The following is a 13,758-nucleotide window of genomic DNA, read 5'->3' as shown; positions in this document are numbered from 1 at the left end:
ATCACTTTAGGGGCCTCTGTCCTGGCTCCGCTTAAACTTCAGGGCATGGCTTCAGTCTGAGATTTCAGACAGAAAGCATCTCCCTTCAGCCACGAGTCCACAGCACAGAAACAGCTTGGCCTATACACCCCAACAACCCTGTTTGATGGAGGAAACCTCTCGCTGGCATTGCCTTTGCTGACTCGGCACACACCACCAATGTGCATGTAAAGTCCCTCTTATGATGCTATGAGTGCAAACCTGCATGAGATCATTACTGCATTAATGATGCAGTTCCAAAACTGGTAAATGCATCTTAAAAGTGTCAGTCTGCAGGAATCAGAGGGCTCAGCCACTGCAGGAGGAGGGGAAAAGCTGATTTTGTTCCTCTTTTTAGACTGACAGCTAATTTTAAAGGGAGACTTAAGGAGATCACGCACCATCACGGAGCCAGAGTTTGCTGTTGACAAGGGGCTTTTGGAAAGCTCTGGGTATAAAGATCCAGGATTTATCACTCTGGTACCAAGATGAAAGCCCTCACTTGCATTAAGCGGCTGCATACCTGGAAAGGCAAGAAATCGGGAAGTAAAGCCCACTAAATACTCTTATTTCCAAGACTGGGATGGGGGATGAAGGGTTCCACTGGAGCACAGGCAAACGGAATAGGAACAGAGCCACAAATAACACCAGGAGCCTCTAAGCCAGCCACAAATCAATCCCCTACACGCTAAAGCCTGTCTCAAAGACAATGCACATCTTCTAGCATCACACCAAGGAGAGTCTGCCCAATTCCACACCTGAGAAGTGCTTTTAACTAACACACAGGCTGCTCTGAGCTGGGAGACGTCTCTACTTTTACTTCTATTCCTCTGGAATAGCTGGAGGGTCATTTCATTTATGTTTCATGGCTTAGGACCCCAGTAACCGGCTGGACTCAGCCCTCTGGGTGCTGCTCATGGGCTTTTCCTTACGCTCTGCCTTAGTGAAGGAGCAGCATGTACTTCCCCCAGATGTGGACAAAAGATGTGCATTCAGGGCTTGAGAAGGTGGGTGATGCCCAGCTGGCCCCTATGGGCACCTCCTATGAGGAGGCAGAAGCACATGTGTGCTGTAATGGTTGTAATTAGGTAGAAGAATGTCTTTATGGAGAGGAGGGACTGGGGTAGGCAGCACTGCCCATGGAGCTGAGGCTGCTCCAGGCAGGCAGCTTGAAGAACCTCTGGATCTCCAGTTAAAGCCTTTACATGGTACGACTTTAAACCAGATACAGAAGCCCTGGCCCCAACCAGAAACGTGCCTTTCCCACTCCCAGCATCAAAACACTGGGAAAACCTGCAGAAGAGGGGACCTGCTTGAACAAAGAGCAACCCCAGATCTATTTTTCTTGTCATCCTCTGTATCTTCCCTGCCTGGCAGGAGGGATGGTTTTTTTTTTCCCTCTCAGCTTGCTGTCTTCTGATAGGAAATCTGATTTTTTAATAGAAATAATGCAACAGTTAATGCTGGCAATGGGATGGGGAAGATTTACAGCAGCTGTCTGAAAAGTCTCCAGCATGTATGCTATTTCTATCTTAAAAGCAAGTCCTCGAGATCCTCGCTGCAGGCTCCAGCTCCCAGCCACGCTCCCACATCTTGCTGAAGCCGGGATGTTTAAGGAAGACAAATCGTTCCCATTACCACTTGTGCTGCCAAGTGAGTCTGATTTGAGGAGGTGCTGCCAAACCCCTTCGGCATCACGCACAACACATCCCCAGCCTGCTTATGGGGCATGAGAAGTGCCATGTAAATGGGTGGTGATGCCAAGACATGGGATGCTATGCTCCGACACCGACTTCCTCTGTCCCCTTTGGCAAGTTGCTCCCTGGGCCAACTCAACATCTCCAAGCTTTCTGCCAGGAGCTGCTGTTTCCCATCTGGAGCCATTACAGGGAATATCTGGCCCTAATCCCGGAGCTGGGAACCCTAACCCTGGTATCCAGCCCACACCGTTCTGCAGTGTGTATGCCCACAGCAGCCACAGGCATGGGGCTCACCCAGCGTGCTCCCTGAGATGCTCAAGAGGCAATGGATAAGACATCCAATGCCTGGTAATTGCTGTCAACAGTTCTCATGCTTGTTAATCAGTGTTCCAGCCCTCCAGGCTCTTTACCTTGCAGAAGCAATGCCGGGTCTCCTGGGGCAGCAGAAAGCAGTTGCAGAGGGAGGTGAGGACCTTGGGGATGAGAGGAAGGGTTTGTGCCTAGGGAATGGGTGTGAAAACTGCCCACAATGGGTTTTCAAGCCTCTTTCTGCTTTGGCCAGCAGCAGCTGCTGCCTCAGACCTGAAAAGCTCTTTGCCTTGGCTGTTACTCTCCCAGCGAAAGCCCTGCGTGCTAATAAAGCTGCTCATTTTCTCCTGCCCACCAGACCTCCCACCAGATAGGAACCGACAGCAGCGAAACATTTCTCTGCTTTAACTGAGCTCGCCCACTGGGATCCCACAACGTTCATTATCTCCTGGGTGATTACACACAAGCCCACCGTAAGGAAGGACAGAAGAGCTGCATCCGGGCTAACCCAAACGCAGCACCTTCAGGTGTATTTTGGTACGTGGCAATGTATGTGGGGATGAATTCCTCACGTTGCTCTGAGGACAACTACAGCTCTGATCTCCACGGACGTTTAATCAAAGCAAACCCTTCAACAGCTTGGTCTTGCTTTCCTCAACTTGATTTATGTCTCATTTGAGGGTGGATGCAAGAGCAGGGAAGAAAATGAGAGAAGCAATGAGGCAGGAGGGCTGGAATGAAAGCACTAGTGCCAGGATGGGGGGAAAAAATCATTCTGCTGGCCTGCTTCCTGTACCCCTGATGAGGATTTGGATGTAATGACACCGCATCACATCACATCCATCCACACCATGATGATGTGTCACTGTCAGTACTCAGGGAGGGTGATTCTGAGCCATGGGCATCCCACCACAGCTTATAATGAATAATGTGACTATTTCTGTGTTACCTGAAAGGATTCACGCTGTTCTACATAATGAAATACTCTCCTCTTCGTCTCTTTTATGCCCCTGGAGTGTGAAAGCTTTTTGGCAAAAAGCATCCGTTCTTGGTGGGTTGGAAGGTACCCAACGCACAGAGCAACTGCCAGAGCTGAACCACAGAATCACAGCATGCTTTGTGTTGGAAGGGACCTTAAAGCCCATCCAGTCCCAACCCCTGCCACGGGCAGGGACCCCTTCTACTGGAGCAGCTTGCTCCAAGCCCCTGTGTCCAACCTGGCCTTGAGCACTGCCAGGGATGGGGCAGCCACAGCTTCTCTGGGCACCCTGTGCCAGCGCCTCAGCACCCTCACAGGGAAGAGCTTCTGCCTAAGAGCTCAGCTCAGTCTCCCCTCGGGCAGGTTCAAGCCATTCCCCTTGGCCTGTCCCTACAGGCCCTTGTCCCAAGCCCCTCTCCAGGTTTCCTGCAGCCCCTTTAGGCACTGGAGCTGCTCTAAGGTCTCCCCTTCAGGAGCCTTCTCTTCTCCAGGCTGCCCCAGCCCAGCTCTCTCAGCCTGGCTCCAGAGCAGAGCTGCTCCAGCCCTCGCAGCATCTCCACAGCCTCCTCTGGCCTCACTCCAACAGCTCCACGTCCCCCTGTGCTGCTGCCCCAGAGCTGGATCAGGGCTGCAGGGGGGGTCTCCCCAGAGCACAGCAGAGGGGCAGGATCCCCTCCTTGAGCTGCTGCTCACGCTCTGGGGGTGCACCCGGCACATGGGGGGGTTCTGGGCTCAAGCGCACACTGAAGCTGGGTCATGGGGAGCTTCTCCTCACCCAGCACCCCAAGTCCTTCTCCTCAGGCTGCTCCATCCAGGCTCCCTCAGCCTGTGTTTGTGCTGAGATTGCCCTGACCCATGTGCAGGACCTTGCACTTGGCCTTGTTGAACTCCATGAGCTTCACACGGTCTCACCTCTCCAGGCTGTCCACGTCCCTCTGGATCCCATCCCTTCCGTACAGAGCATCAATGACACCTCACAGCTCGGTGTCATTGGCAAACTTGCTATGGGTGTTCAATCCCAACGTTCATGTTGGCAACAAGGCAGGGAAATTACCAGGGATGAAGCCTCTTCTGTGGCCAGAATTAAAAGGATCATGGGCAATGCATGGGAAGCAACACTGAAAAACCTGCCATCATCCCAACCAAATTGAAGCCAGGTATAAAAACTACTGTTAATGATGAGGATGACTATTAAGGGGCACTGGCACATAGAAGCAAGCTCTCCCACAGACCCCCTGGAATGATCTTGGTGTGTAAATGAAATGCAGGACTTACCCTTTGCTCCTGGGTGGCCACAAAGGTCTGGAATCCAGGGGCCACCCCGAATCCCAGCTCCTGGACAAAGGGTGGCTCAGACTGGCTGTGGATCTGGACTTTGACTCCAGCCTCAAACGTTGTCTCCTCTGGAAGAAGAAGGCAGGAGGTTAGGAGGCTGTGGTGGCTTGAATGGTGTCTCCCTGCACGGGCCTCTCTGCCCCTCCATGGAATACAGTGTCTGGTAAAGCTGTGCTGCTCGGGAGCAGGAGACAAGCAGTTGGGAGCGCTCCACCTGCATGGTGACACTTCTGGGCATTGAGGAAGAAAACCCAGCAGCAGCAGCATGAGCAGAGGACAGCCTGGACTCAGCCCACAGCACCAGTGCTGCCCATCGGGACCAAGAGCATCCCCACGCTCCTGGTCCTTTACACTGCTGCCTATCCCAAGGACTCACCCTGTCTATAACACAGATGCATGATTTCTCCAGCTTGCTCTGTACGTCCAAGCTAGAGAAAACAGGAGGTGACATCTACTTTCTAGCTGCTGTTTAGTTACAGAATTCATTCCCTTATTACTGAAACAAATAAACTCTTTCCTCCATACAGAGGTTTCTACTGTCCATAAGGTCTCCTATGCTGAAAGCCTTTGATGCAGCCGGAGGCCACTTGGGAGACAATGTAGGGAATTAAATAACCAAAAAGTGGGTTACATTCAAAGGAGCTCATGTTTTTGGCAAGCTGAAGTTGCTCCAAGCTGGACAAAGGCATTTGCAGCCCAGAGGCTGACACATCACTGAGTTAAGGGTGACGCAAGGTTCCCACATCCCAAAGCTATGCTGAATACCAAGTAACTTGAGGTCAGTCCCCCTCTTCCACTAGGAGCTAAAACCAACCTAAAAGAGACTTTATGAAGCAGAATTAATGGGATGCAAATCAGCCCCGAGTGTGACATAGGAACACTCTGGGCTCCTCTCATCACATAGGCATCTCCACACAGCTGGGGCATGCAACCTTCCTCTCCTTAGTATTGCTGCTATGGTCTCACATCTCAGCCAACTGGAGGGAGCATATGGGCCTAAGGGGTGGGGGGCTGATATGCAAAGTTAGTTGTTAACTCTGCATAATTTGGTTTCAATACTGTGTTACCCACTAATACGAATCCATGCCTCTGGCCAGCAATACCACCTCCATGTCTAAACAGCTTCTGTTTAAAGATGAATCATTCTTTATTTTCTTACTATTTTGTGGTGTTTTTCTACTATTTTGTTATGTATTGAACAGCACTGTGTTCAGTCAGAAGCACTGACAGAAACTCAGCACCAAGGAATCATAGCCACAGAGCTGTTACACCAGGAGACAACAGAAGACACTAGAGCAGGGGATGATAGGGTCACAGGAAAAGGGCAAGGGCTGAGTAAGGTGATACTGGATGACATGGGATTTACAGATCAGATATTGGGACCACACTGCTTAAGAAGATGTAACTGCTGACTCAATTGGGCAGCAAACACATCAGCCTTCCTCTCCCAAGAGGACTTTCTTGGACCCTGCTCACCTCATAGCTCTCAAGGCAAATGAAGCCAGAGACTGCAAGGATGGGAATGGGCTTATGCATGGATTTGTCATGCTGAACATGACAGTGACAGTGCTTAACAAGTGATGGTCCAAGAAGGTTGCACCGGAGACCTCTGGAGACCCCAGCAAGATACGCTGCTGTCACCTTCACTCCCACTGAGCAAATAAACCCTCCCTGCCAACCTCAAACCACAGACTGCATAAAATCATATCAGAGAACCCCACACTGCTTTGGGTTAAAGGGACCTTAAAGCTCCTCCAGCTCCAACCCCTGCCACAGGCAGGGACCCCTTCCACTGGAGCAGCTTGCTCCAAGCCCCTGTGTCCAACCTGGCCTTGAGCACTGCCAGGGATGGGGCAGCCACAGCTTCTCTGGGCACCCTGTGCCAGCGCCTCAGCACCCTCACAGGGAAGAGCTTCTGCCTAAGAGCTCAGCTCAGTCTCCCCTCGGGCAGGTTCAAGCCATTCCCCTTGCCCTGTCCCTACAGGCCCTTGTCCCAAGCCCCTCTCCAGGTTTCCTGCAGCCCCTTTAGGCACTGGAGCTGCTCTAAGGTCTCCCCTTCAGGAGCCTTCTCTTCTCCAGGCTGAGAATTGCCTTCAGCTTTAAGGAGCAAACAACATTTTTAAAGCCTCACCGTGACAGCAAAGCTGCTTTACACATTGGCTCCACAAAACCTGATGCTCTGCACCCGCAGCCACATCTCATCCAACAGCATCTCCACATCTCAAGCATTTGACCCTGGCAACCTTTGCAGATGGAGCTCTGAAACTTTCAAACTCCATCTTTTCTACCTAAGGCACAAATTGAAGACAAACAGGACTTGCACAAAGTTCCCTCCCCAGGTCTTGCATACAGCTGCAAATATCCGGGATGGCAGTGAGCTCTCCACACACTTGGTCAGGGCTCAGTTCCAAGCAGTTGGAGCTGGACTTTCAGCCAGAGATGTATTGACCTGCAGGGCTCACTCTTAAACACACGCTCTCATCGATTGATGCCTCTGGCGCTCACACTTACCTACCTGCCCATGCATGAGCTCTGCAGTGCTCCATGCAAACTAATCATTTATTTTTGCTTCCTTGTGACAAAAGTGCTTTTGGTAGCTAAATATTGCCATGACTTAGGGCACGGAGCATTGCTTGCTGCATGGGATGGCATGCAGTGAATGCGGAGCTTGAGTGAATGCGGAGCTTGAGTGCATCTCCTCTGAATCCCATCCTGGTGGGATGCTGCCACAGAAAGTACAAGTTAATTTCGGCTTTTCCCTACACTGAAGCCTCCCAGAGCAAGACTGGCATTGACCATCCTTGCTCTTGGCCTGTACTTATGTGCAAGATCCAACATCCACAACCCAAATCACTCCCCACCACCTTCCCGTGATGGAGGCAACACAACCCTACTGTGACAAAACCCTGCCTTGCTTTTGCTCAGCTGTAATTGGGCTCCCGTTGCTCCAAGAGGCATTACATGGATGTTGACACATTCAAGCTCCCTGTCAGCTCAAGCTTTGCATTCCCAACACATGGGGGTTCCATTTGAGGGTCTCCTCCCTGCCAACACCTCCTCAGAGCTGACCCTCTGAAACACCCCAGTGCTGAGGGTCAAGCCACCTTTCCCCAGAGCCTTTGTCAATGCAGTGTCCCCATCCAACCTCATCACTGCTCAACAGCACCACAGCGGCCCTGAGCTCTGCAGAGGGTTCAGCACCCAGATGCCCCATGGGTGAGCACACACCAGAACGGGTTCAAACCCCTTCCCAAGCACCCACCAACTCCTCCAGTGTCAATCCCCATCCTGTTATTCCCACATGACGCCCACTCCTACTGATCCCACCTGCTCCATCACTTTGCCTGGTGTTGATCCCCTTCCAACACTTCAGAGGAGATACCATATGCTCCCTTCAGCAGTTACCTGCCAAGTTGGAGGAGAACGCTTCTATTTAGTCTCACTTGTTGGGCAACGGGAACAGTTTTGTCGAAACATTTTCCATCCCAAATTATTCTGCCCTTTTTTTACACCAGGATCTGCTCTGCTCTGACTCAATTCCATGTATTTCCCATGCCTAGGTGTTGCCCTGAAGTCTATCTGTGGATAAACCCCTGTACATTCATATCAAATCCATATCAAACAAACAAATCTAATGGAATCATACAATCATAGATCAACTAGATTGGAAAAGGCCTTTAAAATCATCAAGTCCAACTATTACCCCAGGACTGCCTATAGCTTGCAACTATCCATACGAGGCTTAAAAGCAACAGGATTTGTATTTTTAAACAGAAAACCATGGCATGCAGGCAGCTGTAACCACGGCCGGGGAGGGGACAGCAGTTTTGAGGCCATAGAAGAAGCTCTGCTTTTAAAACATGCAGTTATTAATTTTCATCAGTGATGAAAAGCAGCATAAACAGCATTTTTTGTGGAGAAGCTGCCAACCCCCCAGCAGCATTCCATGATTTTCCTGCAAGAACCATGCGAGGATGAAGCTATAAACATGAAACTGGCTTTGAATACTCTACTTCTAAGAAATCATTTACTACAAACTCCCATTTGCCACCACGAGAGAGACATTAAAAGCCCAACTATGAAACCCTTTGATGAAATATGCCTGGACCAGTCCTCATTAGCTGCATCTCAAATGGTTCCAAGCTCCGTGCTGGGCCTGAGAACCGTTAATGTGGGTTAAACACTTGCTGCAAGCATAAGGAAGAGGAAGGTCTCACAGGACCCAGAAGCACAAGACTTGTCTGGTTCTGGGTGCATCCAGCTAAAATGAACATCCCTGAAGCAGAGCAGAGCCCAAAAGGTTCTGTGGCAAACCCCGGCCATCACCCTGGCCATCATCCTGATTCTGGATGGGTGCATCCAGGGCTGTGAACACCCACAGAGACGTGTCCCAGCCATGGTTTTGCCAATTCTTGCAGTTTTAGCATCATTTGGAATGGCTTCTTCCAGTAGTACCTCCTGCAGGCACAGGCCTGAACACTGGTCCTGCTGCTTCGTTGAGCCTGTTTCTGTTAATCACCCATCAATAGGGTGAAAAATAACCCTGAAAACCCTTTGACAGTATCTGAAGGGAGCTACAAGGATGCTGGAGAGGGACTCTTCATCACGGACTGCAGTGATAGGACAAGGGGTGACGGGTTCAAACTTCAACAGGGGAAGCTCAGAATGGAGATAAGGAAGAAGTTCTTCCTTGTGAGGGTGCTGAGGCACTGGCACAGGGTGCCCGAAGAAGTGGTAGGTGTCCCATCCCTGCAGTGTTCAAGGCCAGGTTGGACATAGCCTTGGGTGACATGGTTTAGTGTGAGGCGTCCCTGCACGTGGCAGTGGGGTTGGAACTGGATGATCTTAAGGTCCTTTCCAACCCAAACCATTCTATGATGCTATAACTAGCTCAAACGGCAGAGAAACTAAAACTAAATTGCAGTGACCCAGGATTTGGGTCATACCTTACCATTTTTAAACTGATTTTGTGATGCTGGGAAGCCCAATCACAGCCCTTCACTCCATCTCCATTCCTACATTTCAGAGGACCAGTGCCTGTAAATTCATTTCTCAGTCCATCCAGGTTGAGAACAGAGCAAAAACTGCTTGAGGACTGCATTTTAAAATGCATTTATATATATGACTGTACACAGCACTGTGTTTCCAAACAAATCCCGAGCTGCTCTTTTCATGGAAGGATTAGAGTAGCGTTAATTAAATTGGGGATTAATTCAGCATCAAGCTGGCTGCAGAGCATTATATGTTGCAGATTGCACAGCGTTCTATTTCTGGGCTTGGCTTTCCATGACTTCGTCTGGGCTTTCTGCTCACAGCATCGCTCGGAAGAGCTTAATAAAGCTCCAGTATGCTTCGGGTGCGGGCTACAAAGTTCATCCTTGTGAACATGCAAGAAGCTGCAATTAGAAGAAGAAATGATGCCAAAGACCCTCTCTCCCTGCCTGATTATGTCCAAATGGATCCAGTTCTTGCTGGCAATTAACATCTGAAGCTGTGCTTGGCACTAATTGATTGAGAACTGAAGATCCAGCCTTGTGTCGTGTCCTTTCGAGCTGGAGCTGTCACCTGCCAGCACAGAAGATGCTCCTACTTGGAGAAGACCAAAGCAGATCCTACACAGCTCGACCTGAGGAAAGCAGATAGGATTTTCTCAGCTGTTCACATTATGACTGCACTTCAGTGGCCCAAAGGTTTATTTTGGGTGATAAATCTTCTCCTGTGCTGTTCAGAAGTAAGCACAGGGCTGGGAGGTTTGGGTTCTCCCTAGACCCTCGTTGTCCTGTGCCTCAGTTTCCCTCAGTTTTCCTCAGTAAACGGAAAGCAATCACAGAATCAACTAGGTTGGAAAAGATCTTTAAGACCATCAAATCCAACTGCTATCCCAGGACTGCCAAGTCTACCACTAAACCATGTTACTGCTTACTGGGCTGGAAGAGTCACCAGTGCCTCCTCCACGCTTTTCAAAGCTCAGTTCACATCCCAGTGTTACTGAGGAGCAAAGACAGGGACAACTTCATGGGAGAGTGTCCACAAGTGGTAGGGGCAGCACCAAGTACAGCTTCTGGAAGGTAGCACAGAGGTTCATCCTGTGCTGGCTGCACTGCACCCATGAAGGGCATGTTGAGACCATGGTTTCTTGTCTTCCTTAGAGAGGAAGGCTCCCCAGGAGCAGAGGGGTTGCTGTTGCAGCACAGACATGCCCAGAAGATGCTGTGAGATGCTAAGGTTCACCTCTAATTTTTACAGCATCCTTTGCTCATTATCACCATGGAAATGATGGGCATCAGAGCAACTGCTCCTCCACCACCATCCCATCACCTGGGCTACTACTCCAGCACCAAGCTGAGCACCCTGAGATGCTCTGGTTGTGCAAAATACCATGGCAACACCCCCATTCCCACCAAACCCTTAAATCCCTCCTGCACGCCTCCAATGTAACTCAGCAGCACATGGGACTTGTCTGTGTCCTCAGATTACCCACCAGTGTCTGTGCTTGCGGCACAGCACCTCCTGAGCACGTTGTCCTCATCACATCAGTGGGGCAGCCAGGACCCATGCTGACCCAGAGGCTGTGCCTTGTGGTCCCAGCCTTGGGGAAGCCAACTTGCTGCTTCACCCAGGCTGTATCCATGCAGAAACCTCAAACAATGCCCAACATTTACATTGCTCCTAGACAAAAACTTATAGATGGAAAAAAATCCCCAACAATCACCATGGAAACCTGCAAGAAAGCAGGACCCACAAGCCTACCTACCATGGAAAATGGGAAATGATAAGGAAACCAGTTTAGCACCAGTGAAACCAGTTCCGCTCCCCTGTGCGTGCTCCCGTTTCTGTGGAAGCGTTATGTTTTGCTTCGCTTGAAGTTGCTTGGTAACAGGATTAAGTGAAGCTGAAATAAGAGTCTTCACAACAGGGTTTAGGGAGGCTTGGGAGCATCCGTTTGACAGGCGACTGAGTTGACGCCGCTTTCCCCACTCAAAAGCAGCAGCTTGAAATTGGTCCTGTGTATTTTGCTGCCGTGGGCTGAGCTTTGGCTGCTGGTTTGGGATCAATCAGGGACTACAGATTTCCCCAGGGATGAAAATGAGATGTCTGGGAAAAATCCCTCGTGTCCTGCTCAGCTGCAGTAGGAGGGAGGGCCCCAGTGGGGCTGTGCTGAGTGTCTGTGACCCCAGCCTGGCTGCTCACCTGCATTGAAGAGGTACAGAAACCCCTGTGTGATAGCAGTGGGGAGCCCATCCTGGTCTCATCCATCTGGCCAAGCTTCAGAGAGGTCTGGCTGCTACTGAACGCATCATAGGGTCAGTGCTGGACCAAGGGAATGGGAATAAGTTGATGATGGAGGAGACTAAAACGTCCCCAAAACAGCTGCAGAAGAGCCCCTGTTGTAGAAGAGGTGAAAACCTCACTAACATCTTTCCAGGAGGTGTGTATTGCATTTAGGCTGTGGGTGTTGGGATGGGAAGTCCTACAATCTACAGGTTATAGTCCTATAGAGAGGATGGATACAGCCCTATATAAAGGATGGATACAGTCAACCCAGTCCTTTAAGGACAGGTCTCAACCTCATCCTCTTTCTGCTGGGACTCCAAAAAGCAGGACACCACCTCCAAGGCTATTCCCTTCACAACCTTTCGAGCACACAAGGAACACTGCCTTTTCCCTCCAATGTGATCTCCTTGCCATGGTCCACATTGGGTCCTGTGGATGCTGCAGTGACATTCCCGGGGTCCCCATTGCTGCCAGAGGACTCACTGCTGCTGACAGCACCAACACAAGCTCTGGGTGAGCCCTGTGCCCTGCTCTGGACACTTACATCTACCTTCAGGCTTCTCCTGTCATTGAAGGAGCAAGGGAGGCAGCTCCAGAGTGATTCATCCCATCTCAGGGAGGTGTGTACAGCAGGAGGAGTACACTACAACTTCCCTCCACTGAGCCAAGGCAGCTCCTTAATCTCCATAACCAACTACGATAGGGTTGGATAAGCAGAAGTGAGTCCCAATGGGAAATCCTGGCGTTCCCTTTTCAGAGCTTAGGAACCAACAGAGGTAACCAGCTTATCTCTCTATAAACCCTTCCCTGCAGCTATGAAATCAAACCTTGCTGCTTCAAGGTGCTGCTGGCAACGTGCAGCAGGAGCTTCGTGTTCCCCTGGTCCTCTTGAACAGTGTTGGGATGATGGGGGGAAAAGGATCATTTCCTGGTGGATTCTTGTGGTGGTGGGAAGTGACCTGAGACCCTCAAACATCGGTCAGGAACTGGAAAACCCAGGCAGACGTGGCTCCAGCACATCGGTGGTGACCTCAAGAGTGCTGGAGGTTCTGATAATGATGGAGAGCAGATGAAGAACAGCACAAAAGCACCATGGGACAAGCTCCACTGCAGCAAGCCATAAGGTACTTCATGTGTGAGGTTAAAGATCTGTTCTGGGAAAACAAACCCCAAAGACCCGCATCTGAAAGAGGCACCAGCACAAAAGGCCACCAGCTTGCGTTAAAGGCAAGCAAGGTAGTGGTATTATCTACAGAAGTAAATCAATCCTTCCTCTTACCTCTTGGGATACAGTCACAGTATTTCACAGGGGTTTTCTCCCCTTTATTCTTGTATTTTATTGAAAGAACACTGAAAAACCTCACCTCCTTGTACCCAAAAGGGCATAGAAGGAGCACGAGGGCTGCTTCCCCACCTTGACTGCACGGCAAAGGGGACAGGAGCAACGCTGTCACCATGAAATCACCCCCCTGGTTTGTTATTTCTCTTTGCTTCAATGAGAAGGGACTTGCACCCAGACAGTAGGAAAAAAGCCTTGTGCCTGCACAGCCTGTGAGAGGGAGACTGAAAGGGAGATTTGGGAAGGGCAGGAGATGGATCTTGTGTCCTTCTCCCTATTCCCATAGCCCAAAGGCTGGAAAAGCAGCAGCAAAGCCTCTGCATCTAATCCTAAGGGATAAGGGCACAGAGCTGATGTTTTCACACTGCACTGCTGGGATTTAACCACTGCACAACCCTTACAGTGTGAACTCTGATAATATATAGAAGCTATAAACCCCAAACCGCAAGTGAATGCTCCACACTATACAAGGCAACAACTACACCTAGCTGGGAGCCAAAGCTTTTCCCACCGCACTTCATCTCCCACTGAGCATTTACTTGAGCATCTTCTACTTGATTATGTGGTCACTGTGCTGGAAGAGGCAGGAGATGGAGCACAGCCGAGCTCCTCCACCACAAAACCTAAGCCCGGAGAGGAGGTTTATCCCTGCTCACCCCGTTCCAAGCTCTCTGTAAAGCGCAGTCGCAATTCATTACTCACCAAGTACCAGAAGGTGTTATAACAAAACTACATTAAGCATATCTGCTATTTTTAGTTGAGCATATTGCATTTGCATACTAAATCTGAGAGGCCATATGTCT

The 13,758-nt window shown here is 50.2% G+C and overlaps 1 protein-coding gene across 2 annotated transcripts in view; it reads right to left on the bottom strand.

The window, feature by feature from the left end:
• LOC133220634 (acid-sensing ion channel 2-like) overlaps window positions 1-13,758 on the bottom strand; it is a 92,896-nt gene that overhangs the window by 15,672 nt on the left and 63,466 nt on the right. For both annotated transcript variants that reach the window (XR_009727767.1, XM_061368885.1), the window contains exon 3: window positions 4,282-4,409. Coding sequence is in view for 1 of the 2 variants with exons in the window: in XM_061368885.1 (XP_061224869.1) it covers window positions 4,282-4,409 (128 nt within the window). In the remaining variant the exon portion in view is untranslated. The remainder of the gene's footprint in view (window positions 1-4,281; window positions 4,410-13,758) is intronic.

Source organism: Neopsephotus bourkii, unplaced genomic scaffold (assembly GCF_033783945.1).
Source record: "Neopsephotus bourkii isolate Nb327-2 ecotype Australia unplaced genomic scaffold, CSIRO-AGI_Nbou_v1 NB_1462, whole genome shotgun sequence".
NCBI classification, from domain to species: Eukaryota; Metazoa; Chordata; class Aves; order Psittaciformes; family Psittacidae; genus Neopsephotus; species Neopsephotus bourkii.
The sequence above is the reverse complement of the archived record's forward strand: the minus strand, read 5'-3'. Positions and strand labels throughout refer to the sequence as shown.